This window comes from Vigna unguiculata, chromosome 3 (genome assembly GCF_004118075.2).
Source record: "Vigna unguiculata cultivar IT97K-499-35 chromosome 3, ASM411807v1, whole genome shotgun sequence".
Classification (NCBI taxonomy): domain Eukaryota; kingdom Viridiplantae; phylum Streptophyta; class Magnoliopsida; order Fabales; family Fabaceae; genus Vigna; species Vigna unguiculata.
Genome location: NC_040281.1, coordinates 63577748 through 63605262, shown reverse-complemented (window position 1 = coordinate 63605262; position 27515 = coordinate 63577748). Strand labels below are relative to the sequence as shown.

The following is a 27515-nucleotide window of genomic DNA, read 5'->3' as shown; positions in this document are numbered from 1 at the left end:
AAATAAGTTAGATAAAATTTTATTTGATATTTCTTTAATTTTATATAGTTTTTAAATTATACAATCACATAATATCATATACACTATTTTTTGTCATTTTTTTGTGTGTAATTAGATTGATTGAGGAAATTTAGATGAAGGTTTGTGTCAATAACATAACATTTAATATTGGTTTCTTTTATAAGGGACAAAATCTGATTTTTTTTTTCATTTTTCTTCATAATTCATTACCAATAATAAACAGTGTAAAATCCACACCTTTCGCTAGACAATAAACACAAAAGAAAAATCAGATTTTCAACCCTAACGAAAACAAATGAAGAATTTTGGTTGTATTGGGTTCTTGAATAAGCTTTTAATTTTACTCTTCAGGGTTCAGAGATGAGGTGGCGCTGCCTTTCTGGAACAACATAGTACACATCATCACCGATCCCTTTTTAATCTGTTACTGTGCTTACTTGTTGAACAAGCAAAAAACATAACAGATAAACAAGTGATTAAATAATAAGAGCTTTTTCCAAATTGTTTTTTTCCCTTTCAAAATTAGCTTTGTCTTTCTTTCTTTATTTTAATTTTCATACATACAAGTCATTGCTTGCGTTGCTTATACCACGTTTCTATTAAAATTAAAAGAAATAATGTCTATCCTGTTAAAAAATGAAGGATCATTACGTATTAAGAGATATTGTTATATATTGTTTAAATTAAAGCTTCTTATTCTTTCTTCCTAAGCATTCATGTTCATTTAATATTTTAAACAAGTATTTAAATAATAAATTAATTAAAGTTTTTCTTTTTTATTTAAATGAATCACTCCATTGGAAAAGTTATAGCTTGGAACTTAAAGTGGTTAACTAAAAAAATTTATAATGAAGTTTAAACAAAATTATATTTTTTTACCGTCCTAAAAACTATTGGTATTTTCTATCGGTCATAGATTGTAGAGATCAACCATGAATGAGATATGAGTTGTTCATAAGAAAATGATAATTTAACAAAATCTTTTTCTATAAACTTTGACAAATTATCTATTTAAGTAAAAAAGTATCACTTTATCTTTTCATTTTAGCTAAAAAATTAATATATTTTAATTCTATTTATGGAAACTTTGTTTAATTTGTCAAAATAAAAGTTTGTTAATTTTTTTTTTTCATATGAAATCATATCACTTCACTTTGTCATTCCTACTCAATCTAAAATTTTTAACTCATTGCTAGCAAAAACGAAATATGTCAATATTTATTTAACTGGACAAATTATTGTCTAATACAAAATAATATTTTGTAATCACTTTCTTTTTATCTTATTTTGCACATTGGTAGAATACTCTCCAAATGCCTTCTACAATTTAATTTAGGTTGAATTATTATTTTGTTCTCACTGTAATTCTTATTTTTTTTTTCAATTTAGTTTCTATTTTATTCAAGCAATTTTAATGGTTTTATTTATTAAATTAATATTGATACTATTTAGAAGGTGACACTCTTTGGTGAGGAGGGAGAGAAATGAAATTAGGGACGGAGACTTGGATAGATGTGGTTGGCAAGGTAGAGAACTTTGTGAAAAGGAATTTCATGGTTGAAAGATTGTGCATGATTAAGGTTTTGTCAGGGAGTGAGAACTTAGTTTCCACCAACAGTACACGACGGTTACCAGGAGGAAGAGGGAGATGTTTCCGATAGCCACACTTGCGCGAGAGCGTAAAGAGAGAAGGGATGGCTGCATTCGCCACTGTGACGATTACAGAGGTTCCAGATTTGATGAAGGTGACCATCAAGTTGCCTATTTTTGAATGTATCTAAGATTTTGAATTTTGGTGCTATGAAGCTTTGGTTTATCTAAAGAAACTGTAACATTATTTGTTACCAATAATATTTTATATTTTTTTATAAAGTGTAAAAATAAAATTAGTATATAATTTTAAATCAAAACAAAATACAAATAATTTTGGAATGAAAAATATATTTAATCCAAAAGTATATTATACACAAAGTGAGTAACATATATATGCTTTCATCAAGAAAAGTAAGAAATGGTTTCAACAAGAAACTATTCCCCGAAAACACAAACAAATGAAATAATTCCCACATTCACAAACAAAAACAACATTGCTGGTGACTTAACCAATCTCAATCCTAATCAAAAGAGAAGCTATACTGTACACCCACACACCCAACCACTAATCACAAATTAACCAACTTTCATTTCATCACTCGCTATTATCTACCTTTCCATATGATTTTGAGGAAAGACTTTGCCGAGGTGAATAAAGCTTTTGCTGTTGTTGTCAAAGGCGACGCTCTTTTGGGACTCAACGTCGTATTTTGACTCTTCATCCTCGATCCCGAGGGAAAAATACTGCACCTTCTCCCCATAAACTTTGACCAAAACCAAGTACAAAGAAACCGAAAAAACGGTGACACCAATGATGAACCAACTGAACTCAATATTTACGAGTGAGTTGGCGCGGTGAAGTGCCTCGTGGGAAGAGCATCTAACCACCATGTGACCCTCCTCGTCGTTCATGTAACAACCTTTGGGTATGAGTGAAGGTGTCCAAAGCATGAAGCCCATCACAATTAACCACAGCCCCTGGAACAAAATGCTGACGGAGCGGACGAAGTTCACGATGAAACTTTCGGGGAATCCGATTCCAATGATTGTGGTGGAGAGTGAAACAAAGACCAAAAGCTGTAACAAGAGATGGTATTGGCCTTCCGGGCCCATGTGGTCGGCGGAGTGGAGGTGGAAGAGAAGCAGTTGTTGAGCAAATGCTACGGCCCCAAGAAACTGGGTGAGAACGAATTGGGCCTGGGCTTGGGAACGGTCGAGGATGATGGAAGAAGCTGCGTAGAGGAAGAAGGTGATGGAGATGGAAGAGTGTTCGAAGTTGTGGAGATGGTTGGAGGGAATGGTTCCATCTGGGTCAAGAGGTTGGTGCCGATCTGGGCCAATGAAGAGTTCCATTGAAACGGAGGCTGTGCAGCCTACCATGATGAGCACCAACTCTAGGTATCTAAACCTGGAAGATGGGAACCATGATGGGCCCTTGTAGGACTTTGGGTTAAGGGCATGGAGCTTGATGTGGTTGAAGAGGTGCCACAAACCTATCAACATGAAACCAAAACCTGGAGCTACATGTCCCACCAGAGTGCCCATGATTAATTACGAACTAGAAGAATAATGTTTTATGTATGAGAACACAGAAACAGTTTGGTAAGGGAGACAAACTATGTTGTTGATGTTGTGACGAGGTAGAAGGAGAAAGGGAGAGAGGTGAGTGGTGTTGTGTTTGGAGTTGGGTTTTGTTGTATTTAAATGTCCTACTCTGCGTTAACTTCCTGGAATAATCTTTAGTTTTACTTCAATTTTTTCAAGTCCGACCACACGAGCTGACATGAATCTTCAGAGTTGCCTTTCTGGAACAACATAGTACACATATCACCAACTCCTTCTAATCTCTGTTCTTGTGTTTACTTTGTTGAACAAACGAATAGCATATGTGATAAATAAGTGATTAAATAATCACAGCTTTCATGATTTCTCATTCTCTCTCCACTTCTTTAATAAGCCAAACTCTTGCTTTATTTCCCTTTCAAAATTAGCTTTTGCTTTCTTTATTTACTTTACTTTTCATACACAAGTCACTGCTTGCGACGCTTACACCACAATTCAGTTAATAAAAAAAAATTCAAAATTGATAGAAATAAAGTCTAGCGAGTTAAAAAATGGAGGATCATTACGTATTAAGAAATATTGTTTAAAGCTTGTTATTCTTTCTTACTGATTCATTTAATATTCTAAACGAGCATTTAAACAATAGTTGTGTTTTACGCTACTATGACCAACATGTGTGGCAAAGTATTAAAATCGTATATATTTCTGTGTTAAAGTGACAGTTAAAATTGTCGTTACTTGCGGTGTTTCGCCTATTTAACTGTTACTTATAAGAACAAATTATGTGATGGTGGTGATGGTGTTTTTTTATATCGTACAATTATGTAATTAGTTGTAATCTTAACGTATGACATGTAAGTAAGCCATGATGGAAGGTGTTTAATATTCAAACATAATATCATCTTGAAAATGATTCCGTGTGCATGTGATTAAAATAAAAGATTGAATCGTATACGCTGGCTGCTCATGGAAACTTGAAAGGAAGACGACACTGAATATTTTTCATATTTTGGTGTCTTTGTTTGGATTTATTTCACGAAACTACGTGATTCCTGAAGGAGAGTGTTCACATTTAACGATTTGAAACTGCGAAGAAAATTCGAGGTGTTGGTACTATTATAGGTCTCCTTTATCTTTCTTCTTTCTTGAAATTTAGTCTTTACATTCGAAGGTTAATTATATATACGTTCTGACTTTTTTTATGTTTACTATTTGCTTAATTTTCCTTTGGTAAACACAAATAATAGACTGCCATATTTGGCTGACCAATTTGTGTTTGAGAAACGTATAGCGACGTAACATAACATCACCAACACATTCATGAACATGATTCACTGCATTGTTATCAAAACCTAGTTGTCTCCAAAAGGTCAAATGTCAATCCTTTGTTGATTATCTTACTCATTGACCAGTATGTACATTTCGTAAGAGTTTACGTTAACAAAGAAATTGAAAGCGTGAGGAAGAGAAAAATTAAAATTTATTAGTATTTGACTAGTTTACCGGTTTCTTTCATTGAAAATATTTATTTATTACATTTAATACATATTTTATTTATGTATTTTTAATCAAATTTGATTTTGGTTCTTATGATAACGATATAAAAAATGAAGATGTCTCTTTAATTCAAAATCTTATAATAATATAATTGTGTCTTTATATATTTGTATTTATATATAGTTCCTTATCTAAAATTTAAATTGAACTTAAATTTTTAATATTATCAAAATTAAAAAAATAAAAATTTCACGGTTTGACATCCTATCCTAAAAAAAGTGTAATCAGGTGGTGAAATCTTACTTTGCAAAAAGGGAGTTCTTTTCCGCATCCATCCCATAAATCTCTGTCAAGCTTTTACTCATTCTCAATTCAGGAGAAGGTTTCCGGTTATCATAAATAAAACACAATCATACAGTCAATTCAAACAAAGAGCTTCTCGCCTACAAATGAAAGGAGCTGGTCCAAGTCTTCCTCTTTACTGTTTAGGAGTAACATTGAAGATTCGATACATTTCGTGTCGTCAGGTTGCTACACCTAACCTAGTCTAGTGGGAGTTCACTTAAGGCTCTGAGTATCATGATTGTAAGACAACACGATGTTAACTCCAACTTAACGGAGATGACCAAATTAAACCTTTTTAAATAAATGAGGGACTAAATTGAACCAACAAAAAATAAATAGATCAAATTGAAACCAAAAAATTTAGGAAACTAATTCGGTAATTATACCAAATATGAATACTCATGTGATAAGAGTATTAATAATTAACAATTTTGGCATAAAATGTTTTTTGAATAATAAAAATATTAATAATTTATATTTTCACTTGCTAAAATAGATATAATCATTCAAGTGTTAATGGCAAAAACCGCAGAAAATTGAAGATTCCGTATTAACTTATGATAAAAAATTAATATTGATTAATAAAAAAAAAGACATTTTCTATCTCTGTATATTTAAAAATAATAATAATAATAATAATAATAATAAAAAATAAATAAATAAATTATTTATAGTGTCTAGTGTTCATGTTTTAAGCTATAAATAATTTATATTCGTTTTCTTTATTTTTATAATTTTAAATTATAATTAAAAGTAAACAGAAATATGAAATGAAATATTCATTATACATTCATAGATATAATAATGAAGTGTCAGTTTAGTCTAACATATAATAAAACAATAACTTACAGCAGCACTTTGGTCTAGCACTGCAAATATTACATGTCACTCAATAATAACTAGAAACAAACATATTATTACAACAAATAACCCGAGTAAAGATACCTCCCAGGAATCAATTTTGTGTTCGTGTATAATCATGTTACTGAAAAAAGAAAAAAATACTGGTACATAAAAATCTCGATGCCCAATTCAACATCCCCAGAATAATTGAAGAAGCTGAAACAAACCAATCATGACTAGAAGTCCTCATCAAGCTTGAAAACAAAGTTTTTCCCCGCATCTTGGAGGTTTGACATCACAGAAGCTTTTTGATAATCACCCACCCTTCTCTCGAAAAAGTTAGCCTTCCCTCTGCTCAATCATCACTTATGTCATATACTATGATCAACACCTCAAACCAAGTATAATGCATGCATTTAACACAAACCACCAAGAAAAGTTCCAAACATGTGTTCGCTCAGCAAAAACATCACATGCAGCAAACTAAGAAACAACTATTGAATGTGTATGTTCAGGAGTTAAAATAAAAGAGCATATCCTAAAAGGTTATAAACATGGAATGCAGATACAGGTCACAGCTCATTAAACTTTATGAATAATAGAATAAAAGTACTCACTGCAAAGAGATAAACTCCATCCAATCAAAGGGATTTTCCACATTATACTTTCTTTGGTACCCCAAAGCAACCTGAAAGGTTAAAAGATAAGAAGTTAACCAAAATCAGGAGAAAGAGAAAAAAGAGTGTCAATTCGTATCATACATACCAATAGCCTGTCAGCTACAAATTTTATGTACTGGCTCATCAGTGTTGAGTTCATGCCAATCAATGCACAAGGCAGGGCCTCACAGACAAAACCAGTTTCAATTTCAACAGCTTCGTTTACAAGCTTATGAACTCGATCAGAACTTAGAGGCTTCCGTAACAAACTGCACCAAACAACAATCAACTGACTAGTCATATTTCCTTCCCAAAATGTTGTCAACTCCAAACCAAAATACGAGAATGACAAAGACAACACTACCTGTACAAAAGACAAGCAAAGTCACAGTGAAGGCCCTCATCTCTAGAGATTAGCTCATTTGAGAATGTCAAACCTGGCATCAGTCCTCTCTTTTTAAGCCAGAATATGGAGCAGAAGCTGAAATCAAACCCCAATTTAAGTTACACACAAAGTACATCAACATTGTAACTCACATTAAGAAACAAGGATGTTCTTTCTTGAGAGAACGAACTACCTTCCTGAGAAAAATATCCCTTCAACACATGCAAAAGCAACAAGTCTCTCTGCAAATGAAGTGGAACTGTAGCCCATGCATTGCAATAAGTTATTATAAAGCCATTTCTATCATCTTCCCACTGGAAGATATGAAGCAAAGCCAAGTTAAAGTAACACAATAAGAAAGACCATATATAACTGCAAAACATACAATCTACACGGTTTATGATCACGATTCTGAGGATAAATACATTCCCATTAAATATTAAAGTAAATGGATCAACTTAAAAATTTCATCGCAGGAAACAGACCCTGCATATCAAAGGTAATCCTTTCTTACCCTTTTCATTTTGGTTTCCTTTTTGCAGTAAAAAACAAATAGCAGAATAATTGAGAGAATTAAAGAATAACATTGTTGCTTAAACTGCCCTGTCCTATCTTTTTCTTGAGAGATTGTTCAGAGTGTGAATAGAATTAATAGTCACCTGTGAATCCAACTCAATGCCCATTCAGCCTTCCTTGCAACACAAGGCAAATTTTCAATTGCATTGAATAATCTATATTTCTCTCTTGAATCTTTAATATATGTCTCTAGCAGCAAGCTGTACATTTCTGACAAAAGTAAACCTCGACTCAGGCAACAATCAGACATTACGGAAAGGAAGAGAAGGAATCAACTGCAAAGCTATACCAGAATGAATATTCTCCATTGCTATCTGAAACCCATAAAATGCCCGAGCCTGCCAATAAGCTAAACTATAAGTAAAAGGATCAAGTTCCAACTATATATAGATAGATAGATAGATATATACATAGAGAGAGAGACAGAGAAAACCAAGTCTGTTATAAAAATATGCTATAAAAGAAGATATAGCTTAACGTGTACAGAAGCAGATTACACACTGATTATTCAATCTACAGGTATCTTAAGCAAGTCAGAAGTATATAAACAGAATAAAACTATCACAAACAAAAAACTGCTTTGATAACTTGAACAGAGTTAAAACAGCATTAGCAAAACAAAAACTTAAAACTTTACCTCCGGGATTTGAACATCGCTCAAAAACCTTGCAGCCAAATTCTCCAAGACAATTCCATCAGAAGCAGCAAAAAAAGCCAGGACATGTGTTATGAAGTGCTTCTCAGAGACAGACAAAGTCTCCCAATGTTGTACATCATGGGAGAGATCAACCTCTTCAGCTGTAACCGACTTCCAAGTTAATAAAAGTGAACGATCAAAAGGTTCAATCCAATCAATCTCATGGAAACAACAAAAAAGGTGGTCATATACTTCAATTGAGTCATCACTAGAATCTTAGATCATTGTAAGCAAAAGAACCATCTTCCCGAGCTATTTATGTAATACAAAACACAAATTCGAAAGATCGGTTTTACTTTAAGATGTGCAGTGGACGAAACCCAATACTGTTTCAGTGTTAGTGTTACATGTATCTTTATCGAATCTATTCTCATTCTAAGCATTGATAAGTTCAAAGTACATAACTTCATATTCTACTTTTTTTTTGCTTTTATTAGAAACATAGTCACTAGTATGCAACAAAAGCCAATATTATTATGTTCCTTCATAGAAACAGGTTCAATGTGATTTAATTGCAAATGGAGCTCAAAATATTTAAATAAATGGTAGAAAATTCTGCATAGTTTAAAAATCCTCATTCAAATCAGGAAATTAAAATCCTCCCACTGCAGGTTGGTATAGTCAAACTTGTTCATGAAACTTCTGGTGTTGCGTCTGTCAAACGAACCCGCACATACTTGGCCGACAATAATTACTCGCACGAAAATAAAGAAAACCTCTCCACCTCCCCCATTGATGAAGAAAAAGAAAGATAGAAAGAAAAGGAACATGCCACAAAAATCTGAAAATAAACAAACATCAGAGCCTGCAGAGAAGAAAAGTATTTCATAAGTTCATTGTGAATCCCTCGTCTCTTTCAAATTCCAAACACCAAGTGTGACAAAAAGTACTCATGCAACAGACAAAAAAAGTATATTTTTCAAATGGAACAGTAATTTATAATATCCACTCGCACTTCCCCAGGATCCAGCAAGAGAAAGCCAAGAACACTAAAACGATGGAAATTGAAGAAAGCCATACGAAGGGATTACCCATAATAATACCGATAACATCAATACTGTGTTGAATTCCGGCGCGTGGAAGTCAACGTTACTAAAGCAAAGTAGAGGAATTAGTGGAAATTAAAAGCAGAGCCTTTAGGAACAAGATTACGTTGAAACTTGAAATGAATGAAGTTTACTAAATAATTTGGAAAAGAAGGAGGAAAAGATGCAAGTACCAGTCCAAAAGCTTGCTTCAGCCTTCTTGTACATCTCCCAAATTTGCTTGTAGCGAATGGGGAACATGCAAAACCTCTGGCTTTTCTCCACTAGTATTGGTTCTTGTTCTTTTTCCTGTTCCTGTTCTTGTTCCTCTCTTGGTTTGTATGTTCCATTCTCCAAAGAACCCATTTTTTTTTGGATGAAATAATAGAATTGAAGGAAGAATAAACCCTGCAAAAACCCTTATCAGAAAGCAGAGGACGCTGATCCAAGATGTTTGTTGCTGACACCGAGAAAAAAAGCCCTATAATGATTCGGATTTGCAGTTTTGTTTGTTTCTGCCCATGTTTCACTTTGTTTTAACTGTCAAAGGATACTTCTACACAACGTCTTTCTTTTAGCGGCTACCTTTTTTTCTTCTTTAAATAAAAATAAAAATTTTAATTATTCTTTTACGTCTTGTGATTCCAGTCTTGTTCCTTCAAATTAAAAATGTTATTTTAATATTATAGAGGTTTAAAAAAAAAAAATCTAATCCCTAGACATTAAATATGAACTGCTAAAAGATTGAAAAAAATACAGTCTTTTAAATATAATGTTTAAATACTAAATAATTTTTTAAATCAAATTAACTTCTTTAAATTTAGAAGACCAAAATCAAATTTATTCTAAATTTCTAACTATAAATATAAATACATACAAAATTTATTATGTGTTTTTTATTCACGTTTGCAATAAAAAAACACCTGTACGGTTAAACAGAAACAGGGAAAAATCGGGGTTACGATTTTCTAAATATTAATATAAAAATTAATAAATTTATCATCCATAATAAAATTTGATTCCATATTTTTTTTTTCTTAATTTTATGGATGCAAAAGTATATCTTAAATATGAAAGTGATCCTTACAATATATTTATTTTATTATTTGATCCTTTTTGTTTTATTTATGGTTTGTTAAAAGATGATTTAACAACATAGAGTTAAATCACTAAAACAAAACTTAAAAGTAAAATATCAAAATTAGATAAACTAAAAGGATAAAATTGTAAAAAACAAAATAATTAAATAAATATATTGTAGTGATAATTTAAATATTTAAATTAAAAAATATTAAGTAATTTTGTTATGTAAAATTTACCCATTTTGATAGATAAAATTCACGTATTCTATAGTGTCATATTTTTTCTTATTAAATTCCTAATATCACTATCATATTTATCTATTTTAACATATTTAAATTGTCTCTCTCTCTCTCATTTTGTTTTATTAGAGTACTTAATACATCTTTCTTTCTATCTTTCTTTCTATCTTTCTACTTTTTCAGAAATATTAACATTTTAAAAATGTAAAAAAAAGTCAATTTCTAAACCTTGTTTAAGACTTAATTTTAATGTTACTCAAAAAGATAATTTATATATATATATATATATATATATATATATTTACCTTCTGTGCGTTCGATTTTCTCTATTTTCATAAAAATTTGAGTTAAGATTAATAATATTTATTTTTAAAATATATATAATAAATTTTAAAATAGTTATTAAATAGAATAATCGCTAAAAAACGTTTTTCAAATAATGGTCAAAATATAAGAGATTACGGTTAAAGATAAACTAATTATAAAATAATTAATTTTTAAAATAATAATTAAAAATAAAATTAGAATCTATTGAATAGGACACAAAAGTGGATACAAAATTCGGTCAAAATTAATTATATTTCTCTATGTATACACAATATTCCCTTAAAATAATGTAACATTTAGATTTTTTTTTCAATGTATATAAATTATTTTCTTGACAGACTTAAATATATATGGCACAAATCATACTTTAATTTACAAAAAATAGAATTTAATAGAAAAAAAATTGATGCATGTGTTTGAATATATTTTTTTCATACTTTTAAATCAACATCAATTTGAACCGTGGAATATGTGAAATAAAAATATATAAGTTATAAAAAAAATTAAATATTAAAGTAAACAAAACTAAACTATTTATAATAAAAATTAAATATTAAAGTAAAAAATAATAATAATAATTAAACAGTATTGTTTTATCGTTTATTTAAAAAAAACTTAATTTCTATCGATGAACTGCTCACTAATTGAATAATGTATTTTATTTTCACATTTTTATTCAATGGCCTCTTATCCTAAACACCGCGCACACTCCATTTTTTAATTAAATCACTACCATTGAGACAATGATCGTGAGCTTCTCATCCCCGTCACTACTATATAAGGTCATGCTACCTTGCTCTCGTCATCTCACTTTACCACCTTCATTGCAATTCTAACAGAACTGGTATGTTTTTGTTTGAACCTTAACTCTAACTAACACTTTATCATTCTCTTATATGTTTTTTGTATTTTTCTCATTTTTTTTATACTCGTTGCTTTACTACTCCCATTTCAATTTTTTTTTCATCGTCTTATAATATTTTTCTTCAATATTTAGGCTTTTACCAATTTCGGAACTCTATGTTCTCCACTTTGACAAAATAGTTATTTGTGTGAAAGGTGAATACAAACCAATTTAAGCTTGTCCTTTGAATGTTTTTTTTATTGAAAGTATACAATTTGTTTATTTTGTTGTTTATACACTTGCTATATCTAATTTGAGAAAAAACATTATGTTTCAATTGTTTAAGAGGGACCTAACAATTGTGGTGTTGGTGTTGAAAAAACTTTTGGGTGTGACATTTTTTACGCACATTACAAAAGCGACTCTCTTTTTGCTCTATATTAATTAATTATGAAAGTGTAAAAATTTTCCCTTAAATTTCCTCCTCCTTTTTAGAAGGTGTTTTAAAATTCAGCAAAACTAAAGAGTATTTCAGTTCGGTTCAGTTAAGTTAAGTTTAGTTTGGTTCAATTCGATTATGTCTAGTTCGGTTCGCTTCGATCCGATTCAGTTAGGTTCAGTGCGGTTAAGTTCAGTTTAGTTCGGTTCAATGCGGTTCGGTTCGGTTCGGTTCGATTTGGTTTGGTTTGGTTCGGTTCGGTCCGGTTCAGTTCAGTGTTGTTCGGTTCAGTTCGATTCGATTCGGTTTGGTTTAGTTCAATTCAATAAAGAATATATAATAAATTTTTAAAATAGTTGTTAAATGTAAAATTAGAAAAATAAAATTTGTACATAAAAGAAGTTTTTCAAACAAATGTTGAAGACAAAAGATGTTTTTAGGCTAATGGTTAAAAATAAACTATTTATAAAATAATTAGTTTTTAAAATAACAATTAAGAGTAAGATTGGAATAACGAAATATGGACACAAAAGAGGGTATCTTTTTTATATATTGTTATAGATGAAAAAAATTAGTCTAACTAAACTTAACTATGATTATTTGTATTATAGTAAAGTAACACAAAAAAACTAAGCTATTTATAATAAAAATTATATATGAAAGGAAAAAAAATTCATTGTCTTATAATATTTTTCTTAAATATTTAGGCTTTTACCAATTTCGGAACTTTATGTTCTCCACTTTGATAAAATAGTTATTTCCGTGAAAGGTGAATAAAAATATTTTTAAGCTTGTCTTTTGAATGTTGTTTTTATTGAAAATATGCAATTTGTTTTTGTTACTGTTTATACATTTGCTATATTTAATTTGGGGAAAAAATAATATGTTTCAATTGTTTAAGAGGAATCTCACGATTGTGGTGTAGGTGCTGAAAAAACTTTTGGGTGTGACATTTTTTATGCACATCACAAAGCGACTCTCCTTTTGCTCTATATTAATTAATTATGAAAGTGTAAAATTTTTCCTTAAAATTTCTCCTATTTTTTTTAAGGTTTAAATTTAGCAAAAGTAAAGAGTATTTATGTTCAATTCAGTTCAGTTCAATTCGGTTTGGTTAGTTTCAGTCTGGTTCGGTTCATTGCGATTCAGTTCGGTTTAGTGCGGTTAGGTTTGGTTCAATGTGGTTCAGTTCGGTACAGTGCGATTCAGTTCGGTCCAGTACGATTTGGTTCGGTCTGGTTCAGTTCAGTTCAGTGCGGTTCGGTTCAATTCGGTTCGGTTTAGTTCGGTTTAGTGCAGTTCAGTTCGGTTCAGTGTGGTTCGGTTCGGTTCGATTTGGTTTGGTCCGGTTCAGTATGCTTTGATTCGACTTGGTTCAATGCGGTTCAGTTTGGTTCGGTTCGGTTCGATCTGATTCGATTCGGTTTGGTTCAGTTCAATTTGATTTTGTTCGATTCAATACCATTCAATAAAGAATATATAATAAATTTTTAAAATAGTTGTTAAATGTAAAATTAAACAAATAAAGTATGTACATAAAAGAAGTTTTTAAAATAAATGTTGAAGACAAAAGAGGTTTTTAGACTAATGGTTAAAAGTAAACTATTTATAAAGTAATTAGTTTTTAAAATAACAATTAAGGGTAAAATTGGAATAACGAAATATGTGCACAAAAGAGGGTATCCTTTTTATATATTGTTATAGATGAAAAAAATTAGTCTAACTAAACTTAACTATGATTATCTGTATTATATTAAAGTAACACAAAAAACTAAACTATTTATAATAAAAAATAAATTTGAAAGGAAAAAAATTAATTTTTTTCATCGTCTTATAATATTTTTCTTAAATATTTAGGTTTTTACCATTTTCGAAACTTCATGTTCCCCACTTTGACAAAAGAGGGTTCATTGCGGTTCGGTTCGGTTCAATGCGGTTAGGTTCGGTTCAATGTGGTTCGGTTCAGTTTAGTGCGGTTCAGTTCGGTCCAATCCGGTTCGGTTCGATTCAATACGATTTGGTTCGGTCTGGTCCGGTTTGGTTTAGTGCGATTTTCGGTGCGGTCTGGTCCGATTCAGTTCAGTTTAATTCGTTGCGATTCAGTTCAATTCAGTTCAGTGCGGTTCGGTTTGGTTATATTTGATTTGGTTCGGTTCGGTCCAGTCCGGTCCAGTTCGGTTTGGTGCGGTTCAATTCAGTTCAGTGTGGTTCGGTTCGGTTCGGTCCGCTCCGATTCGGTATGGTTCGGTTCAATTTGGTTCAGTGCGGTTCGATTCGCTCTGATTCGATTCGGTTCGATTTAGTTCAATTTGATTTGGTTCGATTCAATTCTGTTCAATAAAATATATAATGAATTTTTAAAATAGTTGTTAAATGTAAAATTAGAAAAATAAAATATGTACATAAAAGAAATTTTTAAAACAAATGTTGAAGACAAAAGAAGTTTCTAGGCTAGTGGTTAAAAGTAAACTATTTATAAAATAATTAATTTTTAAAATAACAATTAAGGGTAAAATTGAAATAACGAAATATAGACATAAAAGACAACATATATATATATATATATTAGGTTATCTAATAAATAATAAATACTTTAAAAATTTAAAGAGAACAGAATGAGTATTAAGAAGAGATGAAAACGAAAACTAAACGAGTATTTGTATATTTACCTATTATCCTTACACGTGCTTTAAAAAAATCATATATTATCCATACACATGTTGATAGCCAATCAATGCGATTCTCGTACCAATTGAAAAAATCATATTATATATATATATATATATATATATATATATATATATATATATATATATATATATATATATATATATATATATATATAATCCGGTCGTTTATTTAATATGTTAGAATTTATATCTATACTTTGCATAAGAAATTATATATAAAATATATAATATTATATCATAACAAAATCAAATTTAATTAATTAAACCACTTTTATAGAAATATTCTTTTGGTGAATGTTAACATTTAAAACGGTAATAAGTAAAAAGAGTAATCCGTGAAGATACAAACTTATTAATGTAGTATTTTTTTTTAGTAATAACAGTTGTTATCAATTCATATTTATCCGTGAAAACTTCTTGGGCAACTATATTTCTTTAAACTGAAGCTTTCTTAAACAAATTAAAATCTATATATTTATGTAATGTATTGTTTATGTTTGTGGAGACTATTTGACTAAGTATGGAACTCTTCATTCATATCTGGTTATCTCTGATGGAATGATCGTCTCATCACATAAAAAATGAGAGAATTATAAATTCACATATAGAAGTTTTTTTTTTTTTTTTTCTGTATCCGACAAAACATTAACAGTATTTTGAATTGTAAGAGGACATGATTGGCACTTGTGTGGTCATCCATTGCTTGCAATAAATATAGACAGCGGTGATTCATTGACATTACTTATCTTATTTAGGGCAGACCAAATCTTTGGTTTTATTTTCTCTGAATCGTTCCAAAAGTCGTCATTTTGGTCTCGTTCTGTTCTTATCTCAAGGAACATTTATCTCTTATTGTTCTTCTGTAGAAAGCAATAATTTCTACTCTTTGGAAACTAACATGAAGAACTAAATACCCTGATAAAGTTTTCACGTCACTAAAAAGATAAATATATATTTTCTGCAAAACAAATTGATAGAGTATAAAAACATATGGTACAGTGGGGAAAGATAAGATAGATAGGTGTGTGTGAGGGAAAGAAAAGAAAGATGTCAGGGCCTGAATGCTGTTCAAACCCACCAATCCTTAGCCCAACTGCAGGAAATGGAACTGTGGAGAAACTGGGTGCTCTTGACTGCTATCTCACTGCCTCTCCTCACTCTAACTTCGCCGTTCTTATGCTCTCCGATATTTTCGGTATTTCATCTATCACCATTCTTTTCTGCAATTCACTTTCTCAACCATTATAATTCCTTATTCCAGACACATATTCTTTGCTCACAGATCATAGTTATTTCAGAAGTTAATAAATTTATCGTTATCAAACAGTCATGTTCGTTTTGAATGACTTTCTACAAGATTTGTGTGTCTATGAATTTGTTGGATGAGTTGTGTCTGTTATATATTTATATGCGTACCATTTCATGCCCAACTGAAAGCTACAATGGTGGTTTATATATACTGAATTCATCATGTTGAATGTATACAGAATCTTTTCTCAGACATTGCCTTTATCCAAAATCTATATTAACTTGGCATGCCCCCGGTTTTCTTTTGCAGGATATCAAGCGCCACTTTTAAGGTATGGTTAATTTTCATGTCTGTTTTTTTTTGTCTGATTTGCTATATTTTATAGTAAATAATATGTTCCGCATGTCTATCTCTCTCATTCTCAGTAATAATTACTTCTCCTTGTTGTGAAGGAAACTTGCTGACAAAGTTGCAGCTGCTGGGTATTATGTGGTTGTTCCTGACCTCTTGGAGGGTGACCCCTTTAAGCCTCATGATTCTCTCAATGACTTACCTGTTTGGTTAAAAGATCATGGACCCGTGGTTAGTTCTTATTATTTTGAGAATGTTTTAATTTGTTGATTCAGCGTTTCTGATTGTCTAATGGTGACATTCTCTGATACTTACCTGTTATGTATATTAATTAATAGGAGAAAGGTGCTGAAGGTTCAAAACCCGTAATTGAAGCCTTAAAAAGTAAAGGCTTTTCTGCAATCGCTGGTGTTGGTTTTTGTTGGGGTGGTGAGTTCTAACTGTTTCCTATGCATCTACACCTTCCTTTTATGTTGAAAGCTAAGGTGTAGTAATTGGTCGGATTTAAAGTTTTAAGAGAAACTAAGTTGGTGATTGAGCTCACAGAATCCACTGAATATATTATCTCTCTATCAGCTAAGGTCGCGGTTGAACTTGCCAAATCCAGACTGATCCAAACAGCAGTGCTGTTGCATCCAGCATTTCTCTCTGTGGATGACTTCAAAGGTATGGATTTTCAATATTTACATTCTTTTCTTTTAGTTTTTTAAAATACTAAAATTATATTGACCTCTACTGTTATATTATCATCAAATAGTCATATACATTTACTGCATGAAAAAAAACATTTTGTAAACCTGCAGAAAGCTATTTCTTTTGACAATGGATTGTTTTAAAAGCCTGCTTTATGTTTATTCTTCACAAACTCGTGATTGATCATTTTTTTGTATTGATGTACAGAAGAATAATTATATATTGGTCTAACATGCAGATGTTGATACTCCAATTGCTATACTTGGAGCCGAGAGTGACAAATATTGTCCTCCAGAGCTTGTGAAACAATTTGAAGAACTCCTAGCTGCTAAACCTGGGGTCAGTTAAAGAAATTGTGTATTAGGAGACAGAGAAAATGTGTGATGAAGATTGTTTTTGTGTTGACAGGTATCGAGTTTTGTTAAAATATATGGAGAAGTAGAACACGGTTGGGCTGTGAGATACGACACAGAAGATGCAGAAGCTGTGAAAGCCGCAGAGGAGGCCCACAAGGACTTGCTGGATTGGCTTGCTAAACATCTTAAGTGAGAATGTTGTTCAGATACTATAATGCCATGCACTTCTTCTACCCATATCCCTAAAATATGTCAACACAGTCTTTTTCGTTTTTTACTTTTTCTGTGTTTTTTTTTTATTATTGTTGACAGTTCAATAACTGGTGTAGAACAACGAGAAAAAACTCAACAAGATTTGAAAAATAGTTATCAAACTTATGTTATGCTATTTGAAAAGAACAAGTTTAAGTCACAGAATTCGTGTTTATTTCGGTCCCTGATTTCCGAGTGATATAAAATTTTACAATGAAAATACGACACAGAAAATGATTTCAAAAATGTTAAATAAATATAAAAGTAATTTAGGAATTTAAAATGACAAAGAAGAAAAAAAATGAAATATATATATATATATATATAAAATCATTTTCATTTCGTTTTCCATTTATAAAATATCAAATATTATTTATAAATGCATTCATGATTCATAATGAGTGTAATCCAAATATTTTTTATTAACTCATCAGGACATGTTAGACAACATCCTTCTTATGAATTTGAATGTGAATTAAAAATTGTAGACTAAATAAAAATAAATTAAATAAATAATAAAAGTTATACACTTATAATTTAAGATAAATTAAATACCACCTTATTTCTTATATAATTTTAATCTTAATTTATTAATGTCAAATTTGAACGTTGTCTCCCAAAATATATATTCGTAATTTACTTATACGAGATTTAGTTCAGGTTTAATTAATTAGAAGAGACTGATTTTGGTCTGTTTTTAAAAATATTTCAATTACGATCTAATTTTTTGAAAGTGTTTGTATTAGATTATTTTCAAAAGTAAAAATACTAACGGCTTACCATATATCAATTTATGGTCTTTTTTAATTTTTTTAAGATATAATTACTAATTTAGTTCGGTTCAACTTGATTCCTTATTATTAGTTAGTTTAAGTTAGTCCCTCAATTATATGAAAAAGTTCAATTTGATCATCTACGTTAAGTTAGAGTTAACATTGTGTTCGTACAGAATACGTGTCAAAGCGTGAACTTTTTTATTTTTTATTTTATTTTTGAATTTTTTAATATTTTTCTAAAAATTTATAAATTGTTACATGTCAGGTTATCGTCATGCCACATGGCTGTTTACCGTCGTGTGACATGTGACAGTGATGATAATTGTTTTCAATTTAGTTATCTATTTAAATTTTTGGTTCAATTTAGTACCTTATTCTTTAAAAAGATACAATTTTATCATTTCCAAATTGAGACCAAATTAATAAATAAGTTTAATTACAACTTATATAACTTATATATACATGTTACAATAATTTTTTTGAATTTATACATCAAATTACTACACCTCAATATTTAAATTATTTTATTTTTTACAATTTTACCTTTGTAATTAGGTATTTAAGTGGAATGATTTGATGTAATTCAAAAACATTATTTTAACATGTATATATAAGTTATAATTAAGTTTATTTACTAATTTGATCTCAAATTAAAAGGATAAAATTGGATCGATTTAAAGAATATGTATTAAATTGAATAAAAAGTTTAAATAAAGGACTAAATTGAAAATAATTATTATCACGTGTCCCAACTATAAACTGGCATGTGGCATGAGAGTAACCTAACACATGACAGTTTATAAATTTTTAGAAAAAAATATTAAAATAAATAAAAAATTAAAATTTTCACTTCTTGTCATCAATAAGGACACATTAACTTCAATTTGATGAAAATGACTAAACTGAACCACTCTAAATAATTTGAGAACTAAATTGAATCAACCAATAATAAATATCAAATTAAACCAAATCAAAAAATTAAGAGACTAATTCAGTAATTATACTTTAATATTTTAAAACAATGCAATGAAAATACCAACATTTTAAAATAATTTACAATCACATATTGTTGTGCATAATTCTTTTCTTTTATTTCTACAACCCTAAACCCTACAAATCCTATTTAAGATGGTTTCTGATTAATGATTTCATAGCAGTTTTGGGTATTATTCGTAGTATATTTTAAATATATTTTATAACTTAACTACATATTTTTCAGAGAAAAAGAATAACGAATGATTTAATTTAAGAGGAGAGAAAAAATATGTAAAATAATAATATAAAAATTAAAACAAAATGAAAGCAAAGAATGGAGTGCGTGGAGCATGTCAGTGTACATAAGCCAGATATATCTGTTGAGTGACGTGGATCCTCTGCCGTCCAAAAATAACTAGAGGTGTGCACTCAAATCGTGCACGTTAAACTTTTCATATTTTATTTTTTCTATTAATATTTTGTCCAAATAAAAATTTATTTCTGATGCAGTTAAAAAATAGCGTAGATATCCTTATCCTTTGGTCACAAATATAACTGTTGAATGGAACCTTCTTTTCGTTTCTTTTTTTCTGTTGACCGTAGCATTCATTGATTCACAAAGAACAGTAGTGTCCAAAGACAAATACGAGAGTAACGTAGTAGGGTTGTTAGCGTTGAGGTTGAGTTTATAGCGGTGATAGCTTAATATTATCAATGTCAGGACCTCAATGCTGCTCAAACCCACCACTTCTGAACCCTAATGCAGGAGCTGGTCACGTTGAAAAACTCGCTGGTCTCGATTCATATGTTGCTGGCTCCCCCAATTCCAATCTCACCGTTCTTCTTATCTCCGACATTTATGGTAATCTATGATCAAAGTTCCATCTTTTCTCTTTTGTGTTTATTCTTTTCCTTTCTGCATCGTTATTTTTCTGCTTCTGCATCACAAATCCTTTGTTTTTTTGTTAACTTAACATGCTCAATGTGTTTTTGCAGGGTATGAAGCACCGAAGTTAAGGTATGGGCTAAATCATTAAATCTCCTGTCTATTTTTTATTTATATTCCAGTAGTAGTTTTTCAAGTCACAAGTTATGGCAAGTTTTCTTTGTCTCTGGCCAATTTCCAAGTAATGATACAGTAGTTTGCTTCTCCTGATATTTTATTTGATTTTATTCTTATTCGTATTTATTTTTCCGATGATTCATTCATTGTGCTTTCTCGTGTGTATTTTTTGTGGAACAAATTTGTGTTTCCTTAGACCCACCCAATTACTCATGTACGTTGTTCTGATTGAACTTACTTGTGCCTTTTAAATTGCTATCTCACGACCTTTGGGTGGTATTGATAGAATATTGATTTTCATGGGGAAATAATTAAATGAATGTCCATTTCAATGTATATGTGTAAATCAAATGAATCAACCACTCACTAATACTGTATATAAGTTAGATTGTTACTTGATTTTTAATCTTTAAGTGATTTATCTGATCATTTGTTTCATTGTGATGCCTACCTTTTTGTAAATTTATTTAATAAATTATGCCTCCAGTAGAATTTGGATGTTTCATTCAGCTCTCGTTGTCGAATCTCTCTTTCTATGATGCCAAATTTAGTATACCCCTAGGAAGTAATCCTGTTTGTCTTATGATGTAAAGGAACATTGCAGACAAGGTTGCAGCTGCTGGGTATTATGTGGTTGTTCCTGATTTCTTCTTTGGTGATCCCTTTAATCCTGAGAATGCTGACCGGCCGGTTCCTGTCTGGATAAAAGATCATGGCACGGTTGGTTCTTATTTACAAAGTGGTGGTTTATATAATTGTTCCCTTTTCTGTATCTTGAAGCAAATACCTTTTTCTTTCGTTTTATTGAAACTGAATTTTTGGCTGTGTTGAAACTTTGATAACACTATAGTTCTGATTGTAGAAGATTACCGCCGGATTCAGATGTCATTTTATTTGATTTTTTAATACCGTAGCAGTTGGACAGTTCTATGTTTTAATGTTAATCTGCAACCTGCATCTGTTGTTTGAGTTTGTATGTAGATAAGATGTTATAAACTATCGTGGATCAAATGCATGAAATTCTGTAACTATACATTATCCTCTGATGCTTTCATATTATATTAACAGGACAAAGGATTTGAAGCTGCAAAATCCATAGTTGAAGCTTTGAAAAGTAAAGGTGTTTCGGCTATTGGGGCTGCTGGCTTTTGTTGGGGGGGTTAGTAATTCTGTTTCACTTATTTGGAGTGCTTGTTTATCCCCTTCCTTTTGTTTGTATACTAATATACTATGTACTATATATACAGCACTTTCAGCTCCTCTTAAGCATATTTATTGTTGGTTTGATTTTAAGTTTTAAACATGATATAAAGTTAGTAATGAAACTCAGAATGTACCCTTTTATTTAATCCCACAGCTAAAGTCGTGGTTGAACTTGCAAAATCCACACTAATTCAAGCGGCTGTGCTTTTACATCCATCATTTGTCTCTGTGGATGACTTCAAGGGTATGGATTTCAATATTTAGATTATTTCTTAATTTTCATAATTATTCATGGAAGATTACTCTGCATCTTGCAATTTACAAGGAAGAATGACAATCAAAATGATGTTGCAGGATCTTATCATACCATCAATCTAAGCATGTTTGTGTGAATGGGGTCTTGCATCACTTCCAGAATCACATTTGTCTTCACATTGACTTGCAGTGCATTTTATATTTTGATGATGTGATCAAAGTTATGAATAATATGTTCTTGATTAGTGAAACTGTTCAAGGAGTAGTTAGCTTTCTTGTTCTTTTTCTTTTTCGTTAAATTATATTGGCATATAGTGTTATGAACTTATCATAATCATTACATTTAACATTTAATTTTGGCATAGAAATGGATTGATGAATATTTTATTGGTTAATTAATTTGTTTGTCCCTGGATTATTTAGATTTTTTAAATAGGTCATTATCCTTTGTTTAGATGAGGAGAAACAAAACTCGGGAGGAAAGAAACCCTTTGAAATTTGAAATTTTTTCTTGTTTAGAAGAGAAAATGGAGTCAAATATGTGAGAAATATCATTGACTAAAAGAAGCAAGTAAAGTTAAATATGTCTCCCAAATTCAGATTTAAATTTCTTATTTCCTTCCTCCTCATTTTCTTTCAACTCATCTAAACATAGTAAAAAAGTTTGTACGTAGATTCTTGAGGAGACAAAGGAGGACCCTCGGGGTCCCCCTCACTTGAAATTTATTAATATTTATATGGCATATAATATTATTTGCGATTTCGTATATTATTGACTGGAAAAATGAAAAAAATAAGTAAATATGGCCACACCTTGCTTATGGATGATTATTTTTGTCTGAAAGATAATGAAAACCTAAAACAGTCATGGTATATATGTATATGTTTTATCATGACTACTAATACAGTTGTCATTTCTGGATCATTCAAAATAGTGAGCGAGGAAGGAGCAATAATTAGCAGATTTCTTGAAGCTGTGACTAAGACTTTCATATTTTAACTGCAATTATTGGTCTTACTTCAGGTGTTGATATTCCAACTGCTATACTTGGAGCTGAGATTGACAAAATGTCTCCTCCAGAGCTTGTGAAACAGTTTGAACAAGTCCTAACTGCTAAACCCGGGGTTGTCTCTTCATTCTTTTTGTGGTCATCTACCATCATTTTATATTACCTTAATGTTTTGCTAGTAATATTATTTTAATGTCACTATGTTTATTGTTTTTTCCTCTACAATTACAAGATGAAATCTTCATTCTTCCTCCTTTTTTTGGCTTTTGATGGGTGCATACAAGTTGGAATTGATTCATCTATCCGAAGCTTAGCGTTATTCAAAATTCATTTTAGCATCCTATTTGTAACTTGTTTGTGTTTTCTTTCTTGGAGACGTACACTTGACCCATAACCGTTCATTCATGTTTAGGTTAATGGATATAGTTTTGAAGTTGAGGAGAAAGTTCTGTACTTTATATTGAGCTTGTTTAACGTTCTTTAATCCAAAATAGAAAGTGGGATGTGTTAGTAATGAGTGAATGTTTATCTGTTGCAGGTTGATTCTTTTGTTAAAATATTTCCTAAAGTCTCTCATGGTTGGACTGTGAGGTACAAAAACGAAGATGAAATAGCTGTGAAGGCTGCAGAAGAAGCCCATCAGGACTTGCTGAACTGGTTTGCTAAACATCTTAAGTGAGAAATTTTGGTATGCTAAGGACATGCTGTGTTTTGACAACAAAATAAAACACTGCGAATTATCATCTTTTTTCTGCAGTGTGTAAGTTACAAGAAAATAAGTAATGTATCTTTGGTTGTTGGAATATGCTTCACATAGTGATTTCAATGTAGCTATCATGCTCAAAGGAAAGTATTATCGTCCTGTTTTACCTCTAATATATTATGCTAATGAATGTTGGTCTTCAATCAGGCAAGGAACAAAACGATGAAAGAAAATATTTAGGGTATGTGTGTGTGATTATACAAGATATGAATGGAATATGATGAGATATTAGTGTTACATTAACATAAGAAAAGGTTATAGAAATTCAGGTCATTTACACATCTGCAAAGAAAACAATTGAAAGTATTAATAGGATAAAATATTGTATTTATTAGTTTTATGAAGAGGATTGGGAAACATTGTTAAGAGGATCTTTGAAAATGTTATTTTTAACCAAGTTTAATGGAGTCATGTGTTTATGTACTACATTGCGCCTTGTAAAGTTTGACATGCATCACACATCCTTGCAAAATTAAAAGAGGAGACTTTTTATATGTAAATGTGACACCCACATCATTAACATATAAATTAAAATAATTTTAAAAATTTTACCTTCAACTTCTAATACATATGGGGTTGTGGGGGCTATTTCCTCATATGGTATTTCCTTTTTAACTAGATGTATTAATAAAAAATTACTCCCGTGAAAAAAAGTTAGATGTTGTCTTCATAAAACAGCTTTGCTTTAAATGAATACAGTAATTTATGAGAAATGAGAGATAGATTATAGAAAACATGCAATTTCTAAAAAATATAAATAAACATCTAAATTAATATTTAAGGAATAAATTTTCAATCATCAATTTTATTATCCTATAGTTTGTATATTTTCTATGTATAAGTTTGAATAGGATCAAGTTTGGCACGAGATTTTTTTGTAAGATTAGAAAATGACGACGTTTTAAAAGTGATAGTGGTTTAAAAATAGTGAGACTCGATTATTTTAATATTAAAAGGTTTTAGTATAAATAGAATTGTTATAAACGAGTTTCATTATTTTAAAACACATCATCTCTCTAGAAACCACTTTTCTAGAGTTCTCTGACTTCTCTCTAGAGATTTTGTCTCTCTGATCGTCTGATTGAAGAACCGAGATCATAGGATTGATCTTCTCGGCGAGCTCTTCAAATTGGACTGATCAGTTTCTTCATTCGTGTAAGTTGAGTTTTCGCTCTCTTTTTTAGTCTTTTTCTGTTTTCTGTTGCATGCGAGTCCTTTTTCGCTTGCATGCGACGTTTTAATCATCAATATAAGTCTCTGATGATCAGTGATTATAACGGTATGTCCTGATCGTTCTTATGATGTTTCTATACGTAGATAAAGCATCTTGTGGAGTTAAAGGTATTGACATTTTTAAGGCGTTGACGTTTATAAAGCTGTCTAAACAAGATAACAGGTATAGGAAGCTAACTGTTTTGCTTGAATTTCGTATAGAAATCATTTTGATGACTTTGAGTTGCATGATTGAGTGTTGTATGAGTGCTTTAACTGTGTAATTGAGTGTATGATTGGATTGTGATAGATTTCTGGATAGTTGCATGTGAGAACAAATTGAGAATCTGATATTTTCGCCTAAGCGAGCAGCTCTCGCCTAAGCGAAAACACCAGAAACTCATCTCCTGTCTCTGCGCGAGATCTCGCCTAGCCGAGCCAGTCTCGCTTGAGCGAGAGTCACTCTCGTCTAAGCGAGAATTCGCCCAAAATTTAGGTTTTTCTCTGTTTCGAGCCTCGTTCAGGCGAGAATGACTGGCCTAAGTGAGAGAGCCCCTTTCGCCTGGGCGAGACCTTCCAGCTTGGGCGAGAACCTCTGCAGTTGAATGTTATTTCTCTGTTTCTAATGGATAAAGTTATGTTTAAATGTTAAAATGTGAACTTAGTTATGATATGCATGAATTGTTATGACTGGTAATATGTGTGGTGAAATTGCATGAAGTTGGAATATGAGAATATGTGGTTGAATTAGGATTTCAAGGGAAATTCTAAGAGGAATGTTTTAGTGTATGTAAGGACATAAGGACTCAGTTTTGGTTGGTATCCTGACGCTCCAATAACCATTAAGGCTCATGTAGAGCATAATGGATTATGTCGGGAGGAGTAGCAGGAGGTCCTAGTCCGTGGATCCGATTCAGTCATATACGTGAAGGGGACTTACCTTGGGAGTGGTTGGGTGATAACCTCTTGTGTCCAAACTCTGCAGAGTTTGGGAACCGTCACAGGTGCACGCCACCAACAGTGGCGGAACTAGGATGTGACAAGGGGGAGCCACGGCTCCCCCATTTTTTTTTTGAATTTTTTTTTATATATTTATATATTTTTTAAAATTATATTATATATTATTTATATTAAAATTATATTATGGAAAATTATAATAAAAGATAAAATAAAAAATTTTAATAGAGACATTAATTTATAAAAGAGATTAGGGTTTTTCTGACTATAAGATCTTTTCATCATGTAAATTATCATGAAAGTCCGTGAAGAAAGATAAATACAAAGGTTGGGAAATAGAGGTTGGAAACACATAGATTGAGATTCTTGTATACATTCTTGCATGATCTATCACAAATCAAGGTTAGTATCTTATTATGATTTATGTATGTTAGTTTATGATTCTTTTTAGGATGTTTCTTCCAAATTAAGTTTATCCCAAATTAATATAATCCCTAATTATGATTTTAGGGATTCTTTTATGAAATTGGTATGAACCCTAATTATAATTTTTCCTAAATTATTATAATCCTTTAATTATGAAATTTAGGGATTTTGTGTTTTTCGCTACCTATGGTAATTTTTTTTTAAGTTTTGAATTTATACAGTATTGCTTATTTAATTAAAGTAGTATGAGTTTTGTTATGTTTTGCATTGTGATAATTGTGATTTGTGAATATAAATTTTATTTTTTCTAAATAGGTAAGAGGTGATAAATTTATATTAGAAAGATTATGGTAAAAAGTAAAAAAATTGATTCCTTTTTTCAAAGAGGAAGGTTTGTGATGAAGATGAAAAAGAAATGCATTTACGTGAACTAAGCTTGAGAAATTTAATAAGAACCAAGAATTTAAGACAATATAAAACAAATCTCTAAAGTTATCAGAGTTACATATAATGAATTTAACAATTCAATAGAACGTGATATGGAAAAAAACGACATCAAATTTGACAATACCACCAAATCAAATTGATGAGATACGAATGACTTATCTAAAATGGTATTCATGAATTGGTATCATGATATAATAGCGATTTTTTTGAATTCTACTATTATATGTGTTTGTTATAAGAAGAGGAAATGAAGAGAAAAAAATGAATAGTTTTTCTTCTAAGAAAATTATATATAACAAATCTAATTTGGCCCCCCTACAATTTTAGTCCAAGTTCCGCCACTGGCCACCAAGAGATCTGATGTCGCTTACATAATTCAGATATTGAGTCTAGAGTAATATATTTGTACTATGTTTGTGGTAGTCTATGTGATTCTAGTAAAAAAATGAGAAAGACTGCATGATTTGTTTATAATTGAATTGCATGATTTTTCTTATCAGATTAGCTTACCCTTGCTTTCTGTGTGTTTGTCTCGTGTTGTATGTTTTTCTTTTGCGATGATCACCTATTTGGTAGGAGCAGATGTGGTTGCAGTGTCAAAGGCACTTCTAGAGGATGAAGAGCCATCGTTTTAGTATTGAGGAGGAGGTTTCCAGTGGAAGTTTCAGCAGTGGTCAATTTAAGTATAGAGTTTGTTAGTT

At 30.8% G+C, this 27515-nt stretch overlaps 4 protein-coding genes across 5 annotated transcripts; 2 read left to right on the top strand and 2 right to left on the bottom strand.

Moving 5' to 3' along the window:
- Positions 1-1942: 1942 nt before the first annotated feature.
- Positions 1943-3522, bottom strand: LOC114176839 (transmembrane protein 45B-like). Its single transcript, XM_028062020.1, has one exon. It carries the CDS (start codon positions 3157-3159, stop codon positions 2224-2226), a length of 936 nt encoding a protein of 311 aa, XP_027917821.1. The 5' UTR covers positions 3160-3522; the 3' UTR covers positions 1943-2223.
- Positions 3523-5814: 2292 nt separating this feature from the next.
- LOC114175832 (ribonucleoside-diphosphate reductase small chain A) lies at positions 5815-9744 on the bottom strand. The gene is made up of 9 exons (XM_028060648.1): positions 9399-9744; positions 8120-8280; positions 7772-7820; positions 7566-7692; positions 7100-7165; positions 6886-7002; positions 6628-6790; positions 6480-6550; positions 5815-6213 (listed from the first exon to the last, which is right to left on the bottom strand). Exons 1-9 carry the CDS (start codon positions 9568-9570, stop codon positions 6099-6101), a joined length of 1041 nt encoding a protein of 346 aa, XP_027916449.1. The 5' UTR covers positions 9571-9744; the 3' UTR covers positions 5815-6098.
- A 5890-nt stretch (positions 9745-15634) lies between these two features.
- LOC114176815 (endo-1,3;1,4-beta-D-glucanase-like) lies at positions 15635-17892 on the top strand. Of its 2 annotated transcripts, none has more exons than XM_028061983.1 (7): positions 15635-16021; positions 16385-16406; positions 16528-16657; positions 16765-16855; positions 17003-17092; positions 17358-17458; positions 17509-17892. In XM_028061983.1, exons 1-7 carry the CDS (start codon positions 15874-15876, stop codon positions 17542-17544), a joined length of 618 nt encoding a protein of 205 aa, XP_027917784.1. In that variant the 5' UTR covers positions 15635-15873; the 3' UTR covers positions 17545-17892. The 2 variants fall into 2 exon arrangements, with proteins under 2 accessions (XP_027917784.1, XP_027917783.1); XM_028061982.1 differs by having other exon boundaries at positions 15637-16021; positions 17528-17887.
- Positions 17893-20034: 2142 nt separating this feature from the next.
- LOC114175557 (endo-1,3;1,4-beta-D-glucanase-like) lies at positions 20035-23885 on the top strand. The gene is made up of 7 exons (XM_028060309.1): positions 20035-20340; positions 20475-20496; positions 21135-21261; positions 21610-21700; positions 21899-21988; positions 23024-23124; positions 23548-23885. The coding sequence occupies exons 1-7, from the start codon at positions 20193-20195 to the stop codon at positions 23686-23688; spliced, it is 720 nt and encodes a 239-aa protein (XP_027916110.1). The 5' UTR covers positions 20035-20192; the 3' UTR covers positions 23689-23885.
- Positions 23886-27515: the final 3630 nt, after the last annotated feature.